The sequence below is a fragment of the Peromyscus californicus genome, unplaced genomic scaffold (assembly GCF_007827085.1).
Source record: "Peromyscus californicus insignis strain IS unplaced genomic scaffold, ASM782708v3 Scaffold_22__1_contigs__length_63687245, whole genome shotgun sequence".
Lineage (NCBI taxonomy): Eukaryota > Metazoa > Chordata > Mammalia > Rodentia > Cricetidae > Peromyscus > Peromyscus californicus.
In genome coordinates this window covers 29410593-29433172 of record NW_026294525.1, presented here as the reverse complement: position 1 = coordinate 29433172, position 22580 = coordinate 29410593, and the positions used below count along the sequence as shown (strand labels likewise).

Genomic DNA, 22580 nt, shown 5'->3' with positions numbered 1-22580 from the left:
TGAAGACAGAGATTCTTAATGACTGGAGCTACTGAAGTCTCCTCTGCTAACACTCAGAATAGGTCTTGGACTAGGCTGATGCAGGTTATGGGCCTCAGCTAGACAAGAAAATTGAGAAGGGAAGGAGGAAGTAGAAGCTAGGAACCAATAGGGTCCAATGTCATCACTTGCTCTTTAAAAGGTCCGTTGAAGTCTCTCAGCATTTGTACGTGAGAAAATATACCTGAAGTCCCAGGAAAACTCATGGAGCTTCATCTTACCACCACCATCACAAACGCGTGCCTCGTGCTATGCAACCAGAGCACCAGTACGAGCTCATTCTGGTCTACCATCTCAGTTCGAGCCCCTTCTGTGTACGGGGTATTGTGCAAAAAACTCAGAATTCAAAAGGGAGTAACTGAGCTGGGGCCGTCAGGAGTCCAGCCAGCTGTGGAATCCGACAGCAAATAGTTTCGAGGAGAGGGGAGAGCTGGAGGAGGTACCTGGGCTGCACAAGTGCCGTCGAGGTCCCGCACTCACGCGGAATGGAGCCAATGAGAGAAGAGAAGCAAGGAGGGAGACCTGGACCACAGGACAACCTGGAGTCCGCGACATGGTCTGCTGGAACCACAAGTGCTTCCCTCCTTCTGAAGCACAACCCACAGCAGGAGCGAGGCTATGAGAAGTCCTGAGCTTCAAAGTCTGAGGTTCAAATCCCACCTCTGCCTATGCCGTCTGTGTGACCCTGAGGCTGCTATTAAATTTCTGTAAACCTCAGTGTTTTCCTCAGAACATTCAGAGGATACAGGAAAAAGGGGCATTAGACAGACTTTTATTAGTTAAAAAAAGATCTATACTTCAAAGAGAATGAGGATAAGGAGAGTAACAGACAACTCAAGGCATGTGTCTTACTGATGAACAATTTATTGCTCCTTTGAAGAATTAGAGTTGGTTGGACTTGACAGTGAAAATGAATCAAACTATCTTTTGTGTTCCACGTTTCCTCTAAAAAGAAATCATTGCTTTGTTTTCCTTTATTCTTATCAGACGTATTTTTTAATGATTATTTATTTATTATATATACAGTATTCTGTCTGCATGCATGCCTGCAGGCCAGAAGAGGGCACCAGATCTCATTACAGATGGTTGTGAGCCACCATGTGGTTGCTGAGAATTGAACTCAGGACCTCTGGAAGAACAGGCAGTGCTCTTAACCTCTGAGCCATCCCCCCAGCCCTTATCAGATGTATGTAGTAAGACCTATCATGTGTGACACCATCACTTCCTGATATTAATGGGGTCAGCCAATCGTCAATCAGTTTGCTAGTGGCTAGGGGTTGAGGGAGACCATCTCCACGGCTTCTCCAAGATAGAAAATGATGGCGGGCTGATTCTCTTCAAGTTTGTTGTTGTTGATGGTGATGGTGGTGGTGTGTGTGTGTGCGTGTGTGCACACATGTGTGTGGTGTGTGGTGTGTGGTGTGTGCTACCATGTCAGGCTTTTACCCTGCTGGGGATCTGAACTCAGATACTCATGTTTATACAGCAAGCCCTTTACCCACTGAGCCAACTCCCTGGTCCTCTCTCTATCTCCATAGGCCTTTGTTTTTGTTTTGCCATATATCTGTAAATGAAACTATCTGATCTGGGCAGCTTTTCAAGAATTCAACCAAACGATGACATCTCTGAAGGCGTGACATGAGGGTCAGGGAGACTGTTGGCTGCTTGGCTTTGTTGTGTCTCCTCTTTAGACATCTTCTTCTCATTCCACATTAAAAACTGCATTTTCTTTTTCACAAGCTGGTAAAAATACCAACTAGTGAAGGTCAGCAAGAGCTAGTCTCCTGGCAAGTCCAGACTGGGATTTCTGTTCACAGCAGCGCACCCATGATTCTCTGCGGTCAGGCATCGGCCGCAGCAGCTTCTCCACAGAGGAAAGTCAGTGCTTAACGGTGATGGTTTTTATTTCGGTGAAGAAGTCGTATGAGTCCTTGGCTCCTTCTCTTCCTATTCCAGAGCTCTTCATGCCGCCGAAGGGCAGGTTCAGCTCCCTGATGAGCCAGCAGTTGGTCCAGACCAGACCCGACTGAAGCTTCTTAGCCACCCTGTGGGTGCGCCCCACATTGTTTGACCATACTGTGGCTGCCAGCCCGTACTTAACACTGTTAGCTCTTTTAATCACTTCCTCTTCGCTGTCAAAAGGGACCACACACGTCACGGGACCAAATATCTCTTCCTTCATGCAGCAGGACTCATCCTTAATATCCGTTATCACCGTGGGAAGCATGAAGTAGCCTGCCTGGTTCCTGAGGGGAAGACTCAGCTGATCCACACCCTCACCACACAGAATCTGGGCCCCCTCGGCACGAGCTTTCATTACATAACTTCTGACCTGAAGAGATTAAACCATAAACCATAAACCATAATTACAAACCTCTTACCATTTGACATTTTACACACATCAGCAGGAAAATCGGTATTTTTCGTAATTGAAAAGCAATATAAGGTCGGTGCTAAGGGATCTAGGGTTATCTAACTACCCAACCACAAAGCCTAAAGGCAGAGGAGCTCCCACCAGAGTATGTATATTTAGCCCTCATGCAAAAGACAGGGAGATTATTTCACACCTAAGTATAAGGCACTAATAGAAGTGATTTTATGTATTGTCACTTAATTCTTTCTATACTCTATCAACTATTTTTATCCCCAATTTGCTCACCATATCACTGTGCCTCAGAAAGTATATAGGGTTCATGCAGCTGATAAACAATAAAGCTTAATTCACATTTAGGCATATCCTATAATTAGGTACAAGATAGTGTGTGTGTGTGTGTGTGTGTGTGTGTGTGTGTGTGTGTGTGTGTGTGTGTGTTTTGCAGGGAATAGTAAGAAGTTGGAAATTGCCCTGTAATGGGATAACAATGCCCTTCCTAGACACCACAGGCTAACAAGTAAAATGTTTAGTGCCAGGAATGGATTACCTCTATTAGAGTTACTGGCCAGTGAGGTCTCACAAACCCCCAAATATTACAGACTATTGCCTTTGCTTTTGGTTGCCCTTTAGAATGTGGCCCTAGGGCCGGGCGGTGGTGGCGCACGCCTTTAATCCCAGCACTCGGGAGGCAGAGCCAGGTGGATCTCTGTGAGTTCGAGGCCAGCCTGGTCTCCAAAGCGAGTTCCAGGAAAGGCGCAAAGCTACACAGAGAAACCCTGTCTCGAAAAACCAAAAAAAAAAAAAAAAAAAAAAAAGAATGTGGCCCTATCACTGAAGACATCACATACTTGAGCCCTAGAACATGGAGAAATGAAGCTGGTTTTGATGTGGAAGCGTCATCCCTACTGGCTGGCTTTCACAGCCGTGAAAAGCGTTCTGCTCACTTCAAGAGGAGAAAAATAATCATTATTGTCCAGCTGTGACTCTGTAAGCTGCAATAACAACAACGCACTCAGACAGATGTGCCCATTGTGCAAGATTGGCAGAAATGTCATGGGAGTAGCCAACCATCTTCTGGTTGGTTTTAAGGTCTGCTCTACAAAAAGCAATCCTTCCTTACCTGGTACCAGTATCAGGGCCAAGAACATAGGCCCCATGGGAGAACCTACTATTATCATTCTGTTAAAGAAACCTAACACAGTATTCAACTGACTCTTAAGGATTTATTGTTATACCATAGATTAGTGCATCTCTCAACCCTCATCAGAAAAACACTTTTTTCCCCAGAAGATGCTAATTAATATACAGATCCACAACTGGTCATAGTGGCAGGAATATGAGACCAAAGAGTGCTCAGCCATACATGGGACATCTATACCACGGCCACCTCCTCAGGGATCTGTCCAGAGGAGGGGAAGGAAAGATAGCCAGAGCCAGCGGATGACTATGTGGAAACAGTGTTTTCCGGACACAACAAGGCGGCTGCACACATGAACTCCCAGCGACTGTGACAGCATACACAAGACCTGCACTAGCTCTAGCCAGTCAAAATTCCAGCATGAGGGGAGGAAGTGAGCACAAAGTCCCGCCCCTCACGGAGTAGCTATAGGTAATTGATAGGCGCTTGGAGAGGGAGAGGGAGCCTTCTTAAGGGTGCAGTCCCTGGTAGATTGACCACACAGGCAGGAGTACATATAGGCAGCACACTGACCTTGGTGAGATTTCGGTGGGTATGGGATGGGGATGGAACTTGGAGAAAATGGGGGGAAGGGTGAATATGATCAAAGTACAATGTATGAACTTCTCAAAGACATAATAAAAAGTATTTTAAAGAAACTGGAAAGTGAATGATATATAAGATTTAAAGGCCCAGATGCCTTCAGTATCTGAGCTTCCAGGAAAAAAAAAAGAAGGTCTCTAATTTCTAGTCTTATTAGTGATTATACTCTAAAAACAAATGTAGGTAATACAATATAGCTGATTATAATATAAAATAAATTATATCATAAGTTAGCCTAGTGACTCAGAGATAATGATGTGAGTGCTTTCTTGAAGAGAGGCCGGGTAATTGAGTTTATTTTCTATTTGGAGTTCATGCTGACTCATCCTAGCAAGAGAGATGTCCAGAACCCACCGGTTTAGACCCAATTCCAAGTACTTTAAGCCAAGTACCAAAAAGAAAAATTTCAAGGCAAATAGTTGGGTTTGTGGCATAAAGATCTGGAACCCAGAACACAGTGTTACAGTCACTGTCCCAGTGAACACTGTGCACTGCTGGGCTTCCTGAGATTTCCTAGTCTTGGGACACAATAGTGAATAAACTTGACCACTTTCTGCTCAAGGGAAGACAGTGAGTAAGAGAAGAAGTACAGAGTGTGTGTCGGCAGGGTTAAGAATCACGGAAAGAGGGCTGGAGAGATGGCTCAGTGGTTAAGGGCACTTGATGATCTTGACAAGGACCTGGGTTCAGTTCCCAGCACCCACATGATGGCTCACAAACATCATTAGTATCCAATACCCTCTTCTGAACTTCTCAGGTGACAGGCATGCACACGGTGCACAGACCCACATGCAGGCAAAACACTCATACACATAAAGCCAACCTACAAAAGAAATGTGGGAAAATAAGACACTGAAGCGTTAGGGGGCATTCTAGGGAGTGTAGTTTTATGAATGGACTGGAAAAGTCTCATTCAGAAGGCACCATTTGCTCTAAGGATGGAGAAGAGAAATTCAAGCAAGTGTCCTGGACCTCTGCTCTTGGTCCATGAGAAACCATTTTCCATTGCTGATAATTTCTCAGAAGTAATGTTTCAAAGCCTGATAAGTCCTCTGCGTGTGCTGAGCTTCTCTTTAAGACTTGATTTATTCTATTTACGTGTGTGTGTGTGTGTGTGTGTGTGTGTGTGTGTGTGTGTGTGTATACCCATGGATACCAGAAGGGGGTGCTGGATCCCTTAAAGCTGGAGTTACAGACATTTGGAGCTTCCCAATGTGGATGCTAGAATTCAAATTCAGACCTGAGCCACTTCTAGAATCCAAATCCCACAAAGGCACTTCTCCAGTGTCTCTCTCTCTCTGTCTCTCTTCTCTCTCTCTCTCTCTCTCTCTCTCTCTCTCTCTCTCTCTCTCTCTCTCTCTCTCTCTCTCTCTGTGTCTGTCTGTCTGTCTCCCCTCCCTCCTGCCCTGTGTCTTTCTTCTTCCTTCCCTTTCCTGCTCTTGGTTTTTTGAGACAGGGTTTCACTATGTAGCTCTGGCTGTCCTGGAACTCACTCTGTAGACCAGGCTGGACTGGAACTCACAGAGATCCACCTGCCTCTGACTCTTGAGTGCTGGGATTAAAGATGTGTGCCACCCCTGCCCAGCCTCTGAGTTTCTCTTTAAATAAGAACTTCCTGGAATGTACACGGCAGAGATTACTTACTTTCTCCAAATGTGCTTTACTTATCAAAGCACCCATGTTGGCTGATGGGTCAGAAGGTATTCCAACTTTCCACTTCCTGGAAGCTTCTACAAATTTCTTGAGAAATTCACTATAGATGCTCCTCTGGACAAAGATTCTGCTGGTACAGAGGCAGATCTCCCCCTGCCAAGAGGGAAGACAGTGATAAACTGGGACATTCTTCTTCACGGATAGATGCCCCATGTTTTTGATCACCTGCCATGCATCAGGCAGCGGTCCAGACAATAAGATCCAGCTGTCAGCAGGACTAGTCCCTACCACGTGGAACACATAATCTCACAGGAAGACAGACAAAAGCACAAATAAACATCCACTACGTGATACGACTTCAGAGACTCATCCAAACAATAGAAGAACATTAGGCAAATGATAAAATTAGGAATCTCAGTGTAAGGACTGGTGAGCGGCCCTTACAGAGCAGATATTTGAAGGGACTCTTGGTTGCTAGGAAGGGGTTGGATAGGAAGGGCTGGGAGGAGAGAGGTTCCAGCGGTAAGAGCCGGAGCCTACTATGGGACTGAGGCTGGCGTAGGTGGCAAGACAAGGAGGTGAGTGGGTGGGCTGAGGACGTGAGCCAAGGCGGCAAAAGGCAGTGATGGAAAGAAGGTGGGACTGAGAGGGCCGCAGGTGGACACTCTCAAGGGCTCAGAAGGACTTTGCTTCACTCTCAGCATCATGGAAAGGAAGCAACAGAGTGATACGATCAGATTTACACTGTGTTGATGGGTGTGTGGTGCGTGTGTATGTGTGTGATATGTGGATACATGTGTGTGCATGCATGTGCATGTGTTGTGAATATGTGTGCATGTGTGTATGTATATGCGTATGCGTGTGTTTGTGTGGTGTGTATGTGGCGTGAGTGTGTGCATGTGTGCATGCATGTGTGTGAAAGCATGTGTGGTGTGTGTGTACATGTGGAAGCCAGAGAACAACCTCAGAACAACCTCCAGAGCAGTTCACCTTGAGTTTTCTATTTGTTGTTGCTTGTTTTTTATTTGTTTGTTTGTTTTGTTTTTTGTAACAGGGTCTTCTCAGTGGCCTAGAGCTCTCTGAGTAGGCCAGGCTGACTGGCCCCTGAGCCAGAGGACGCATCCATCTTCATCTCTCCTCAGTCCTACGACTACGGTGTGTGGGTTCTAGGGCCTGAACTCAGGCTCCCAAACTTGCATGGTAAGCACTTTACCAGCTGAACTATCTCCCCCGACCCCGAGATTTACATTTCTAGGTGATCATTCACAAAGCTGTGTGGAAAACAAAAATGGAAAGAAATTAGAGTGAGGAATGAAGGAAAATATTCCAAGAGCTCAAATAAATGTAGGTAGCTTGTACTGGGAGGTACCAATGGAAGAGGAAATATTATTTCACTGAATTCAAGATTCTTAAAGGGTTGTAGGACCCAAAAAGTGTAGGAGACCTGCATGGATACACCAGAAAGGTGATGTTTTGGAATACGTGTTAAACACAGAACCAAGAAAATCCGTTTATAGATCAGACATAGGTACAAGGCTCAGAGCAAGAACAGGGCTGTCCAAGCTTTGGGCTCTGCTTTTCTGTGGAAGGGCAAACAGGAGGCAAAGGGAAGAGTCATTTTTCCAGTGGGTGGAGAGAGATCAAGAGTTCTTCTGTGGGCATGTTAAGTTCCGATGCCCACTAGACATCTAAATAGAGATGCTGAGTGTTCAGAGGAAAGGTCCTGGTAGGTTTTGGAAAGAAAAACAATCCTGTCATTTAAACATAACATGAAATGGTTTACAAACCACATCTGAACACTTCAAAGCAAAATGTATGAAAGTATATGAATGCATAAATATTAATAACAGTTTTCATCACGTTTACATTTGGTGTTCACAACAATCCCAGGGAACAGAATGCTTCTAATTATCTTGGTATTTGCACAAAGGTTTATTGTCCAAATGAAGCAGCTAATGTTCCGAAATAACGAATTCTTTTTCCAACAGGACCACTATCAGAACCATCTGCCTATGTAGCTTGGAAGATGGTCAAACACCTGTTGGATTCATTTGCATAAGTTCCCTATGCAAAAGGCGGGCATGGTGGGGAGACATGCGTTTTACCAAGTTTCCTATCATTTAGTGATGGGAAAATGTAGGTTACCCGAGATCCCAGAAAGGACCACTGCAAAGGGAGAGAGCAAGGAAAGAACTCATTCCCTGAATCTCTATGCCATGCCGGGCACTGATTTGGATACTTTCTCTATAAAAGCTCTGCAGTGTGTTAGTATTCTCAGTTCACAGTTAGGAAACAGAGTTTTGAATTAAAATATACCCAAGGTCACACTGAGAGTTTACCCCTCCCTCCCCTGAAGCCAATTATCTTCAATTAAGGGAGAAATATGCTCTGCCTGGAACTCGTCCATCAGCTAAAGCAAATAAAGCAAGCTATTATAGTTTGCTTAAAATCCATCTGCTGTTGCCTTGGGTTGACCATATCTTTTTTCTCACTGATGTCTTAAAACACCCGTCTCACCCAAAGAAAGGTTCAGTGGGCCAACCTGAATCCTAAAAGGATCCTGGTAGATGAGCAGCCTCAGTCTGTGTGTCCTTGCTTAGCATGTGGCTCCCTTATACTTCGTCTCAACTTGATATCCCTCATCTCACTTTGTCCCTTTCTCATTGTCTTGAAACCCTTGATCCACTACTTTAATTGTTTACTTGATCAAATCATTTGTGTTATAACATCCAACTGTCTACCAATACCCAAACATTGTATTTCTAGCCATCTTCTTTGGAAATTATGGTAAAGGAAATAACTATCATTACAATTATTATGAAAATATTAATTGAAAGTCATGTTTTTCACTGAGCATTCCTAGAATCTCTTTGGAGGGTAGCATGATTCAAACGATTGTAAAGGTAAAGAAATGGAGGCCTCGTTTCCACCTGGGGGAAGCTGTTGTCCAATTCATCTGGTCTAGTGTTCCTACTTCTCTGGGAGGCTGAAACTTTGAAGAACCTGACAAAAATAACAGAGCCCTTGGGAATATCTGTGATGTAATAATAAAAGTTGAAAAGATGTCCTGAAGTCCTCTGGCTCTCTGAGCTCAGAAACTTGCTTTGGAATGTCACAGGGAATGGGAACTCAGAGTGTAAAGGTATCAGGCATACTTTGGGGAGGGAAGAAAATCTACTGGTAACAAGACATGTGGCCGCAAAGAAGACACAGGCAGCTGGCTGTGTGAATAAAGAAAAATCGGTCATTCTACCTGTGGCAGCAAAATCGGTCATTCTACCTGTGGCTGGTACCTGATGAAAGTTACGTGACTCAAGATGAGGAACTTGACAAAAAGAAGCCGTGAGTGTCCTAGGCCACTCCTGGGTATTAGAATAACGCTCTAACTGATCCTACTTTCAGAAAAAACAAAATGACAGGATCATCGCCAAACCCTCTGGACTTTGCACTGTGATGAAATAAATCCAATCCGACAGGGCCTTAGTAAGCAGGACTCATACCTGGTTAGCAAAGCTGGACCTAACAGTTGCTGGGATACACTCCTCCAGATTGGCATCCTCAAAGATGATGGCAGGATTCTTGCCTCCCAGCTCCAGGGAGAGCTTCTTGCAGTGGGGGGCACTTAGCTGGGTAATCCGCTCAGCTGTGGGCTGGCTCCCAGTGAAGGAAATCAGGGGTACCTCTGGGTGGGATACCAGGGCCTCACCAACCCTGGGCCCGGTTCCAAACACAATGTTGATCACACCTGGTGGAACACCTGGATGGAAAATAAAACAGTAATTCTCCTAGGTTTATTGAGGATTCCTGAAGTGGCGTGGAGGCTCTCCTTTGGGAGTCCAAAAGCTGGCATGTGGGGAGAGGGTGGGGATGGTGGGTTTGACAGCACCTGGAGATTTTACGACTAGCTCCAGTTTAATAGCAAAGGCAATTCAACAGAGTCATCTCTGCTTATAGAATCCACCTGCTGGGGTTTCTCTGGGTGCTCCGGTCTGGAAAGATGCAGGGTAAAGGACATTCTGAGAAACTCATAGTATAATATGGGCCAAGCTTTTGGGGCTGGTGCACAAGTACTACCAAACAATCTCAACCTCGTGTGGAACAGGGGATGGTTCCAACTTGATACCCAGAAGTGGCGAAGCAGGGTGACAGTGTTAAGTAAACGGGTGTGTGGACCTGCAGAGATGTGAAGAGATCAACTATCTTGGCCCAGAGAGGCAGGAGGAGGCATCCCAGAGGGGCTCATTTTTGACTTCGAGGTCCTGTGCCCATGATTACCTACAGCTTCACCACGACCTAAAATCATGCAACAAATACCAAGAACATCCAAAAACAGGTGCCTCAATATTTTCTACTGCATGACCCTTTAGACTTAAATTTACATGTATCCATTTCCATCTTTTCAGGATTAAATTCTTGAGGGGGGGAGGTGCTGTGCATGTGCCTGAGTGTGCATTTATGTGGATGTGTGTGTAAAGGCCAGAAGTCAACCTCACTGTCGTTCCTCAGAAGCCATCCTTTTAGAGACAGAGTCTCTCACTAGCTTGGATCTTCCGGCAGAGGCTAGAGTGGTTGCCTAGTGACCATCCGGGACTGGCTTGCCTGCATCCCCAGTACCAGGATTCCAAGTGTGTACCGCCGCCGCCACACCTGGCTTTTTCACATGGGTTCTGCAGGCCGAATTCAGAGCCTCATACTGTGCAATAGGCACTAGAGTGACTAAGTCATCTCCTCACCCATGAATTTCCTCACTTCCTTATGCCTGCCCTCCACCAAGTTGCTGGCTAGGATAGGGCAGAACACTATCTGAATTTTGTTCTCCATTGTGTCCCCTGGACCACCAGTAAATGATGATATTTATCAGCTGCTTAGTAATGTCAGCTATTGTTATTAGTAATCTGGAGTCATCCTCTATTATCTATGGACTTATTTTCTACGGTTTCAGTTGTGGTCCAAAGTCACTTATGGTCTGAAATATTTGTCTTTACATTTAGAGAAAAAGCACTCTCACATCGATTTTATTACAGTGTGTTGTCATACTTTTTCTGCTTTATTGTTAATCTCTCCTTGTGCCTAATATATAAATTAAACTTTACCATAGGTCTATACGTATATAAAAACAAGATGCATAGAGAGATCAATGCCATCCACAGTTCCAGGTGTCCACTCAAGATCTGGAAACACATCTCTCACTTATCACAACCCTTTAAGGTGTTTACTATTATTAGCTTGCTTTACTGGTGAGAAGTTTGGTAAAGTTAAGCAATAATTGGTAATCAGTAAAGCTGGTCAGAGCAGGTTAACAAATGCTAGTGAATGGGAGTGAGCCGACCAGTGTTCAGTATTCAGTATCCAACCGGAAACAGATTGTGAATTGGAGAAGCTGTCCATGTTCGAGTTGTGTTGGTATCTGGGGGCTTCTTAAGCCTTGCGTGAGGTGGCTGGATTCAGTCCCTCTCTTTCCTCGGGTGACTATAGCAGGTGTGGAAATCCTGCATGAGACACTCAAGGGACAGCCTGGAAGCTTCTGTCTCCTCTGCTTGCCCCAGGTTAGATATTCTCTTCTCAGCTCAAATCTTCAAGATGCCTTCCCCAGGCATCTCTCTTAGTTCAAAGCCAATCTTCAGGAATGTGATCTTCATGCATAAATAATACTTTCACATTAATGATCTAAGATTATCCAGAACTCCCTTCCACAGAGCCACAGCATAGGCCTGGTCACTTTGAGGGGATGGTGAAGATCCCCACCCACCCACCCACCTCACACACAGAAGACCCCTTAAGGAGACAGGTAGGAAAGTCAATGCTGTGATGTATCTGTCAGAATCTTACTTCTAAGCACTCTGTGTTTAGGTCAACCTTGATTCAGAGGTCATAACTAGAGCAGCGCTGTGTACCATGTGGAAGAGCCAAGAAGAGTCTAGAAGAAGAGTCATTGATAGGACAAAATAAGGAGGAGTTTCCCATCTGTGGATGAGGCCCTGCAGCTCCAAATAGAGGACTACCTTAGGGTAGATGGGAAAGCAAGTTTATAAGGGAGGCTGCTAATAAACCCTCAAAGGCAAAAATGACCTGAGTCATGTCTAATGTTTACTATGATGTTTTAGCAGAGGCTGAGAGAAAACACAGGAACACCATGTATATCTCACCACGGGACAATGAGCTCATTCCACAGGCTGACTGATTTCCACACACATTAGCATTCTGATTGTTTGCCTGAGGTCTGCTGTTAATGTAGTAAGAGGCAGCAGCTTGTATGATTTCTCAGGGTCCTCTGCCCCTTGAGCCAGACAGTAACACGATTTTCGTACAGATATCTGCCCTCTAAACTCTTAAGTGATTCTGGTTGCCAGAGAAGAAAAACAATTTAGTTGACAAACAGCAATTGCAAAATAAAGACTGGGGTAAGTGGCTAGAAGAAAAGTCAGAAACACATGGACACAAGAATGAAGCCTTTCAAGGCTTGACGAAGAGGCACAGCCCCTCTCCTGACCCACTCTAAGAACCTGTAGTCACCAAGCTGGCAGGACACGGTTTGTGCCCATGTGCACACCAAAGGCTTCATTTTGCAAAGAATGGAATTAGAAGGGGGTCTGTTTATAAGGAAGTTTAGGCACATTCTGGGAAATGGGAGAGGTAGGCATGGTCTCCATCTACTAGGGGCCTAGAGCATCTGTATAGGTCAATCCAAAGACTGCTTAGAAGGCCTCATCCCTAGGGCTACAAGGACCAGTGCCATTTTCCAAAACAAGCCCAGATTTAACCTATCATCAAAATCCTAAAGAACTAGCTAAACTTCACTGGAAGCTAATGTGCATGCTTTTGCTTCTGAAGTACCCAGAAGGAGCAAATGGGGAAGAAGGGAGGGAGGGAGAAAGGGAAGGAGGGAGGGAGGGGGGGAGGGATGGAGGGAAAGAGAAATAGGCTTCTACTTGCTGCCCATTCTATGGAGTAAGGAGAGCCCAACTGTGGCTTCTCCATGCCAAAAGGCAATTAAGCACATCATGCGTTAACACAGACAGAAGGGTGATAACTGTCCCCACCACCCAGGCATCATTCCCATCCTAGCTGAAGGTTTCACAAGATGAGGATCGTAACAGAAAGAGGCTTTTCAAAGGGTGCTTGCTGGGATTTAAATACCAGGACAATGTCAGGCTTCCCCATGCATAATTATATCCCAAACGAAACCAGGAAGGCAGCCTAAGTGTAGACACTAAATCGTTAGCTGAAAGAGAATGAGCAGCAAATGGGTGGATGCTGATAAGAGGCCACGGCTTATCCATTTCTGCCCCAAATATGGGGAAACTAGAAGATGTATATTAAATCCCTTGAAAATGGCTGAATGGACTATGAATTGTTCAGCTACATAAACTCTAGCAATAGCCTACTTCCAAGATTGCCTAGTAGCTCAAGGTTAAATTTAAAGTGGCGGTTGATAACAATAATTTGAACTATGTTTTTAGGTCTCTCTAAGCCTGAAATATTTACTGCTCAGCCTTCACCCCATGGGGTGATGCTATTCTTCAATGGCATCCTGCTGGAATTAAAGAGGAAAGGAAGGAACAGGAGAAGAAAAACCCTGCTGTGGATGAAGGCGTGGCCAGAAAGTATCAGGCTTACAAAATGAAAAGACAGCACTGGAATCAACGCCGAGTGAAGGCTGCTTCTAGCCCTGTGCCTCCTCCCTGTCCCCACACCCCGTTACCTGCTTTATCCATGAGTTTACACAACATCCACGCAGTCACAGATGTCAGTTCGCTGGGCTTGGCTATCACAGTATTCCCAGCAGCGATGGCCGGGGCGATCTTCCAGGTCAGCAGGTAAAGGGGCAAATTCCAAGGGCTGATCAAACCAGCTAAGGGACAAGAACAGAAGCAGGGCCCTGGTGACACGGCCTCAGAGACAGACCAGCTGGGTGGCGTTTTCTAGCAGACTTCTCTGCTGCACAGACAACCCAAACATTACTTATTGGTAGCCGGCTTCAGAAAAGTTATTCTAGAATACTTAGAAGAAATTCCCTCCTTACAAGAGCAAAGTCAATACCCTGACCATCCTCTTGGCGAACCACAATTATAATTAGGAACCACAGCAATACAAGCTCCGGGCCTAAAGGCTGTTGACAGTTTGCCAATATGTTCTGAACAGAATGCATATTGGAATCTGTAGACTGATCTTTACTCTTTAAAGAAAGCCCTCTCCCGGTGCCACATTAAGAGGCTAGGATGGTGTTTCCTGACGGGCTTCCCCACCTCTGTCTCTAATCTGCTGTCACTGAGACCTTAAAGTTCAAACTATGTGTGCAACAGGCACAAAGTGATTCGGAATGCCCCTCTAGGGGACGGTGACGATGATGGACTCTGACACACACACTGTGAAACTCACCCTGGCAACACAGATGGTCTTAAAATCAAATTTCTGTCTATATTCCCAACTACATTCTGACTGTGTAGGTTTGCTGGAGGACACACACCTAACTTCTAGCAGGTATGTCCAGTCCTCTGACTTTGTGACACAATGTTGTCAAGTCCATCAAGTTCACGCTCAAGAACCATGCACTCAGTTAACTTTAAACATGGCCCAAAGACTCTCATGATAATTTAAATAATTTATAATCTTGTGCATTAGGTCCCATTCACAGCTATCTCGAGTCCCAGGTCAGGCATGACTGAATGTATCTCTATGCACTATTCTTAAACTGTTCAGTTTCCATCCATAGCCTGCACAGAAAGGTCTCCCTTATGAATTAAAAAATGCTGTGAGTTTGAAGCTAGCTTGGTCTATAGACTGAGTTTCAGGACAGCCAGAGATATACAGAGAAACCTTGTCTTGAAACCCCCCCCCAAAAAAAAACCACTTTATTTTATACTTTGTCCTGTAGAAGTAAGTATATGTAATAGCACTAAACCTCTCATAGAAAATTCTGTTCTTTAAGAGTAACAAGAATGTATTTGCAACAAAATATGTTCATATGCTTCTTAGTAGGAGATTAAAGCTTCCCACAATGCCTTGGGAAATGATTTCTAGAGGGTTCAGGGAATCAAGACAGTGAAATGTTTCCCTTTTTGTTGTTCTGGTATTTGTAGCTAGTTAAGCATGGAGTTTCTTCTCGGGGAAACAGTGACATCTGCTGATTATACTTGGTCACTTCAGACATTTACATCAAAGGGCAAAATAACTTATTTGCCAGACGACTGGCATTACTTAGAGCACATACTTGTTTATTTACTGTGTTGTTGTTGTTGTTGTTTTTAAGACAGGGTCTTGTCCAGGCTAACCCCAAACTCACTGTGTAGCCAAGGATAACCTTGTAATTCTGATCTCCCTGCCTGCCCTGTCCAAGTGCTAAGAACGAGCCAGCACATCCAGCTGAACTACATACTTATTAATTTACTCAAATTTCCCATATCATTGAATCCTATAAAAAGAAAAGAGAGCCGGGCGGTGGTGGCGCACGCCTTTAATCCCAGCACTCGGGAGGCAGAGGCAGGCGGATCTCTGTGAGTTCGAGGCCAGCCTGGTCTCCAAAGCGAGTTCCAGGAAAGGCGCAAAGCTACACAGAGAAACCCTGTCTCAAAAAAAAAAAAAAAGAAAAGAGAACTAGTGTCCCGGCTTTTCAGAATACTGAAGCGTGAAGAAGATGAAATCCTGAAGTCCAAGCAGACACTGTCCGGACTTCTTGTTTTCTTATTTTAATTATAAGCAACAAAGCGCTCCTCACATCATCCCCTACCCCTGTGATCTTTCAAGACAGAGTTTCTGGAAAAGGCAGAGAATTTGATACAATGGGAATGAACTAGAAATCATTTTTAAAGGCAATACATTTTCAACAAAAGGAGAAAAATCAACACCCTGTCCCTAGTCAGCACTTGTCCAGAATTTTCTGGACACTCGGATACAGGTTTTCCTGGGACACCACCTACCGATTCCCATGGGGGTGCGAACGGTGTAGTGCATGCAGCTCAGGTGGTCCATTTGTGTGCACTCCGTCACGTGGTGCAGGATGGAGGAAGCAAAGAACCGGAAGTTCTGAGCAGCCCGAGGAATGTCCATGGTCCTGGCCAGTGTGAGGGTTTTCCCTGTAGGAAGCGAACAACAGAAAATGCTGCCCCTGTGTTTCCCATGGAGTTAGTGCTGACCTCTGTTGTGTGTCGTCTATCACCACGCTCATTCCCAGCCCACGGGAGGCACTTCTTCACCACACAGAGTTGATGCTGGCTGGATCAAGCGATGAAATATTTAGGTGTGAGGTTATAGAATGAAGTGGCCTAAAATAGAGCCAGAACATCTTTGCTCTGTGAACTCCTCCTAGCTTTCATCACGAAGCTCCCAGACGCCACCATGTCACCCACACGGGCTCTGGTGTGTTAGCCGCTTCAAAATGATGGGGTTGAAATAGCCAGGGTTAAAACAGCTGAATGTGCACATCACACCGAAACGGGTGAGGTGTCTTAAACGTCCTCCAAACACACAGAGGAGTTATCCAAAGGGCTAGTGAGAACCTAACTGCAGGATGCTGGTGTCTGGACTGGGCAGCGGGGAGTCTACTTGAACTTCTCTCAGGTGCCCTTTAGTGGCGAAATGAGACGGACTGACCCCAGAACAGGAGCAAAAGAAACTTTTTCCCCTGTGTGTGTGTGTGTGTGTGTGTGTGTGTGTGTGTGTGTGTGTGTGTCTGTGTGTGTGTGTGTGTAGTCCAGTTATCACTATATAGCCCCAGGGGGCTAGGAACTCACAATCCCCCTGCCTCAGCCTCCCAAGGGCTATGATCACGAGTGTGCACCACCACACTGACCTTGAAGAAGCCTGCCCCTTCCAAGGGCCTGTCAGCTGCTTCCTAACTTAAGGTTGGCTTTATGGCAGATACGTTATAACACCCCACGGCTCTCCTTAAAAGACATTATGATATTTATATATTCAATCCATCCCCACGCCCTTTGGGAAGGAGTGAAAGCTGGGCGTAGAATACTGACAACCCACCAGAAAACTAGCCGCTCTTCAAATTGTCTTTACTTGGGGAGCCTCTGAACAGGACAGAGAGATGGCCTGGCCACCGCTAGCTCCTCCTGTCCCTCCGTAGCCAGACTCTGCTGTGGATCCTAGCAGCTCCTCCACTAAATTGGCAGCATGCACTCCCACATCATTTAGCTTTGGGTTTAGTCACTGACTTGTTTCAATGGGGCCGAGCGCGCCGGCCACAAAACTCGGCCTTCTGCATCCTGCACATTTTTGCCTCTATCTCTACTGTCTTGATAAGCAAGGATGTAGGCCAGCTTGACACCTCAGCCAGGATGGTCTGACTAACTTGCCCTGAGTGTGATCCATTCTACCAAAGGCACGAGATTCGCTGACAAACTAGAATGGGGGTGCTAGCTGCCAATGTCTAAGTACGTACTGCAGTTTTCATAAGCATTTAGTAAGACACGCCTGTACTCAAGCCCAATCACTGTCGGTCAAAGAGCTTGGAAGGCAGACAAATCTTGCCAGGGACCCCCCTCACCTTGGTCTTTAGATTCAGCCTGGGCTAACTCCTCCAGGGACTGCTCCACCAAATCAGCCAGTCGGTTCAGGACCAGAGAACGTTCCTGGGGGCTCCGGGACGACCAGGCAGGGAAGGCCTCTCTGGCAGCCTCCACCGCAGCTTCAATCTTTGAGGAGCCAACCGGAGATGGTTACTTAGTACCACTGTTCCCAAGGGGGTGGCAGCATCCAGAATCCATGGCTCCCTTCATACCTGATGGTCATTCTGTCCAATTTCAGTAATCCAACATATCCTAGTGCTAAACTACACTCAGACAACACAGACGTTTATGTAATCAACACACAGCATAAAAAAAAAAAGCAAAGGAAGGGTCATTTGCTCTCTCCCTCCCGCGGTCCTCAGGCTAATCTGACCATCTGAGTTCTGAGTCAGTGCCACCATGGGCTCCCGGTGGTCAGCAGCTGACCATGTGAAACCATGTGCCAAAGCCTCCCCTCCCGTCTGCTGACTCCCTTAGGGATTTAGTCGCAGAGCCAGCAGCGGGCCGGCTCACACGCCCTGGCACAGGCACTGGAACAGACTCTAGCAAGAACTGCTAGAAGCCCAAAGACAAACCCAAGGGTGGCCCCAGCTCCTGTGAACAAAGCAGCCCAGGTGGTACCAGGGATGGAATGGAGGACCGCAGGAGTGTCTGCCCAGCTGGTCACCTGGCTTCTCTGATGGGGAGCAGGCAGAACGACCGTGGACCTAGGGAAGATACCTGCCCATCACAGAGCTGACACATGACTCTGATCTGCCCCATATGAAGAAACTACAGCAGTCAACAGCAAAGGCACCGGCAATTTAATTGGGAAGTGGGCAAAGGATGTGAGCGAATACTTCACAGAAGACGTATGCCCAAGATAAATAAAGGCATGAAAATGTGTCCAGTTGGTAGCCATAGGGAACTGTGCATGAAGTCAGCTTCAAGGATCAAAAGATTCTGGACTGGGGGCTGGAGACATGGCTCAGAGGTTAAGAGCACTGCTTGCTCTCCCAAAGGTCCTGAGTTCAATTCCCAGCCACCACATGGTGACTCACAACCATCTGTAAAGAGATCTGGCGCCTTCTTCTGGCCTGCAGGGATATGTGCAGACAGAACACTGTATACATAATCATAGATAAATCAATCTTTAAAAAAAAAAGTTTCTGGACTGTGAGTGTGGCTCGGTGGTACAGCATTTTCCTAGCATACCCAATGCCCTTGGTTTGACCCCCCCAAAAAAACCACGAAAAGGGAGGGGGCAGGGAACAAAACAAAACAGTGGCAGTATCAAATGCTGGGGAGGAAGCTGAAAAAAGAGCCCTGTCGTCCACTGCTGGTGGGAATGAGGACAGGCACTCAGAAAGAACAGGACAGTGCCCAAACTCTTAGTCAGGCAGCCACCTCGCCAGTCAGGAACACCCTCCTGCGCTTTATCCCAGGGAAATGAGTACTTATTTTCATGCAAAAAAAAAAAACCAAAACAAACAAAAAAAAAACCAAGTGTGCAGGAGCGTTTATAGTAGTGATAGCCACAGTCGCCCCAAACTGCAAGCGACCAGCTCTAGTCATCAACTGTGGCACATCCATGCTGGCTGCACTCTTCTCTGCATTAAAAGGAGCAAGCTGCTGCTTCAGGCAACGTCCCTGAGGGGTCTGCAGAGCAAAGCTGAATGACAGAAGGGAGACTCGCCGCCTTCACCAAGGCAGCTTTTCATTTTACAGGTCAAGCAATAATAACCCAGAGGCCTAAGGCAGCCAGAAGAATGGGGATCTAGGCGAGGTTAAGGCTGTGTCACAAAGGGATTGAGCGGCAGCCACTGTCTCACACGGCATGTAGAGCTAAGGTAGGTCAGATGCTCAAGCTTCCAATGCAGAGTTAAATGTGTAGACAGGAGCTGGGGGCGGGGAGAAGAGCATGTGCCATCTCTACCAAGGTATCTAAAATTCAGCCATCGAGTCACTGGGAAGAAGTGATGTTAATTTTAAAAGATGAGGATTTTCAATCATTTCCCAAAGAGTACACTGTTTTGGATCTAGCATGGGAAAGGAAATTTGTCTAGACGGGTCGAAGCCCTAAAGCTCTTAACTCCGTGCTAACAGTGTGTGGAGTCTAACGTTCTCCATGTGATCGCATCCTAGGTCTGTTACTGGCACTTGGAGTGACTAACTCCATCAATCACTCACTGACTAACTTGCATATCTGAAGGAATATAACCAAAAGCACAAAGTACTTAATCCTTCTTAAAACTCTACATCGGAGTACTGTGCGCTGTTCTGTAGGAGGAAGGCTGAGACACAGAAAGAGCATGCCACTTGCCAGAGGTTACAGTTACTAAGTCGTAGCGTCGGGTCAAACCCAATCTCTGTGGGTCCCAAGACCGTTAACTGACATGCAGTAGCACTGTGGTTCTCAACCTTCCTAATGCTGCATAAATGTTTTTTTTTTTTTTTTTTGCTACTTCATAACTGTAACTTGGCTACTGTTATGAATCGTAATGTAAATATCTGATAGGCAGGATATCTGATATGAGAGCCCTGAGCTCAACTCCCACGGGCTGAGAACCATTTCTGTGGCATAACAAGAGGCCGATGCTGGAAAGGCAGCAGCGTGGAGCTCGGAAGGATAAATACATGAGAACAGATATGCCCTCTTGTGGTCAAAATGTGAAGTACACAGAACGCATCTGCCAGTGTTTTTCTGACCTGCTCCTGTTTTCACATGAAGCCCACAGGCTACATCTCACTTTGCTCTTTTCTCACACACACACATAAACACACACACACACAGACACACACACACACACACACACACACACACACACACACACACACACACACACACACACACACTTTTGCACGTATCTCGTGAAGTCACCAAAGACACAGCATTTGTGGAACACAGAATACTTGTAAACTGGATTGCTGTATGCATTATGGTAGTAGGAAGTAAAATAGCTGTTTTGTTCTTCTTCCTGAAGAAGCGTGAGCCATTCCCACACTCCACCTGCGTTTGGTAGTTTTGTTGTTTTTAACATCATTTTGGAAAGACCATGAGACTGGGGAGAGGGGAGAAGGCAGGGCTAGATTTCTCACGTGGCTGTTTGCTGTCACGGGAAGCAAACAAAATTGTCAGTTACAATTTAACTAATAAGTTATCCAATATATGTAAACTTTAGCACAGAAGTCTAAAGTTATACTTTTCCTCCAGAGGACAGATTTAAAGTTTAACAATGAAGAAAAAAAGCTGAATCTTTGAAGAAAAAAAACTTTGCATATAGGAAGGCTGAAATTATATTATAATCTGGTTCTTTGTGTCTGAAAAGAACAAACAGTATTCACTTGATAACTATACATATATCAGCCACACTTATCACACTAGATATTTTTTATTCTCAGTGCTATAATTCATAACTGATCAAACGTATTTCAGGTATTTTACCAAATTCACCAAGGGAATTTAATTCTTCATAACTAAAAAAGAAAGGGAAAGAGAAAGGAGAGGAAGAGAAAGGAATAGGAACCATTAAATATTTTTTAAACAATTATAAAGTATAATGAAACAAAACCCACTAGACTTTAACTTTCAGCTTCATTATTCAAACAGCTGGTTTGGTTTCACTGGGTACTTTTGGAGATATGAGGAATCAGTAGATGATGGTCTAAAATAAAGTCCTGGGCTTTTTATGTTGTTCTCAACTTAAGTTTTTAAAACTTATTTTTATAAATCCATGGAGCTAGTGGACACTTTGTAGAGAAAAGGATGCATTTAACATGGTGATAGTTCTTATGAATAATACTTTTTACGAGACACCTATTACAGCCTGTCTGAGAATTACAAAAATTAAAACCAACTGTGCCCAGAGCTGTTAAGCTGGCAAATGACAACTAACTTTCTTCTGTCCATAGTAAGCTGAGAGCCGTTCTGGCTCATGCTTGTCCAGTTGTAACATAATTTACCTTATGAAATTCTACATTTTCCTTCACTCCCCTCTTTTCTTTTAGAAAATAGTTTCCCACAATCTGTCAATACAGTAAATGCATTTCAGTTTTCTAAGTGAATAATATACTCACTTCTTCTTTTCCACTATTTGGTACTTTGCAATAGACTTCTCCTGTTGACGGATCGTACGAATCTATATATGAGTTACAGGGTAAAAACTGTCCACCTATGAAGTTTTCCAACATCAAAAGTTCCTTTTTTCCCGCAGCCATGTTAAGGAGAATGCTCTTCACCCTCTGTGGTAGCAGCTCACTGTGACTGTCCTCGGGACTTTGTTCTGATACCCTCCCCCAACCCGTGTCCTCATTTGCATATCATGGACCAGGAGGCCCTTGGCTCTCCAGAACATTCCAGATTCCAAACTCAGGAGAGTTCTTGAGGGCAACTGTTGGCCCATTCTGAGAAGTGGATAATGTGTTAAACTGACATCGTTATACCCTCACAGTCTCTCCAGATCAGCTCACATCAACGGTGCCTATGTAGATGATTCCATCGGAGTCACACAGTGAGTGGGCACTGTTTAAACATTAAGTGCAAATCACAAAGGAAGCTGGTTCCACAGAATCATTATCTGTGACGTGATTCTCATTATTTCCCCTTTTTTTGGAGAAGAAACAGAGCCTCTGAGAGCTCAGACAGTGTCCAGGGTCACCCATGAGCAAGGGACAAACCTTTTGTCTTCACTTTAACCACTGCCTCCCCATGACTTTGACCCTGCAGACAGACGGAGGGCAGAATCCCTGTGTCCACTGCTCATCTTTATCTGTTTTCATCTCGGCTGCCTTCTCCCTCAGATGTGTCCTCCATCCCGAACCAGGGCTGCAGTGACGGATCACATATCCTAGACATGCCATGAAAATGAAGATACAGGCCAAAAATGTATACGGCCTACACAGCAAACCATAGACTCTTGTCTAGTTCTACAAATTGGCAAGATAAATGAACTCAGCAGAAAAGACAGGTGAAGTCTGTAATAAAGGCAATTTATATCTGAGAGAAGAGTTGGCCACACATGTATTAATAGATTAATAGACGGACTCATTGTTAATCATGAGTTGGGACACACAGAAAGGCTCCTGCTGTGGGATGTCATTCTGTATGCTGTGAGTGTGTGTTGCTCTGATTGGTTGATAAATAAAGCTGTTTGGCCCATGGTGAGGGAGAACGGGGTTAGGTGGGACATTCTCACTGGAGAGGAGGAAGGAGAAAGGCAGAACAGAGAGACGCTGCTAG

At 45.2% G+C, this 22580-nt stretch overlaps 1 protein-coding gene across 1 annotated transcript; it reads right to left on the bottom strand.

Moving 5' to 3' along the window:
* Positions 1-1012: 1012 nt before the first annotated feature.
* Positions 1013-21559, bottom strand: Aldh8a1 (aldehyde dehydrogenase 8 family member A1). Its single transcript, XM_052751575.1, has 7 exons — positions 21419-21559; positions 17341-17488; positions 15764-15919; positions 13549-13698; positions 9347-9603; positions 5838-5999; positions 1013-2371 (listed from the first exon to the last, which is right to left on the bottom strand). Exons 1-7 carry the CDS (start codon positions 21557-21559, stop codon positions 1919-1921), a joined length of 1467 nt encoding a protein of 488 aa, XP_052607535.1. The 3' UTR covers positions 1013-1918.
* Positions 21560-22580: the final 1021 nt, after the last annotated feature.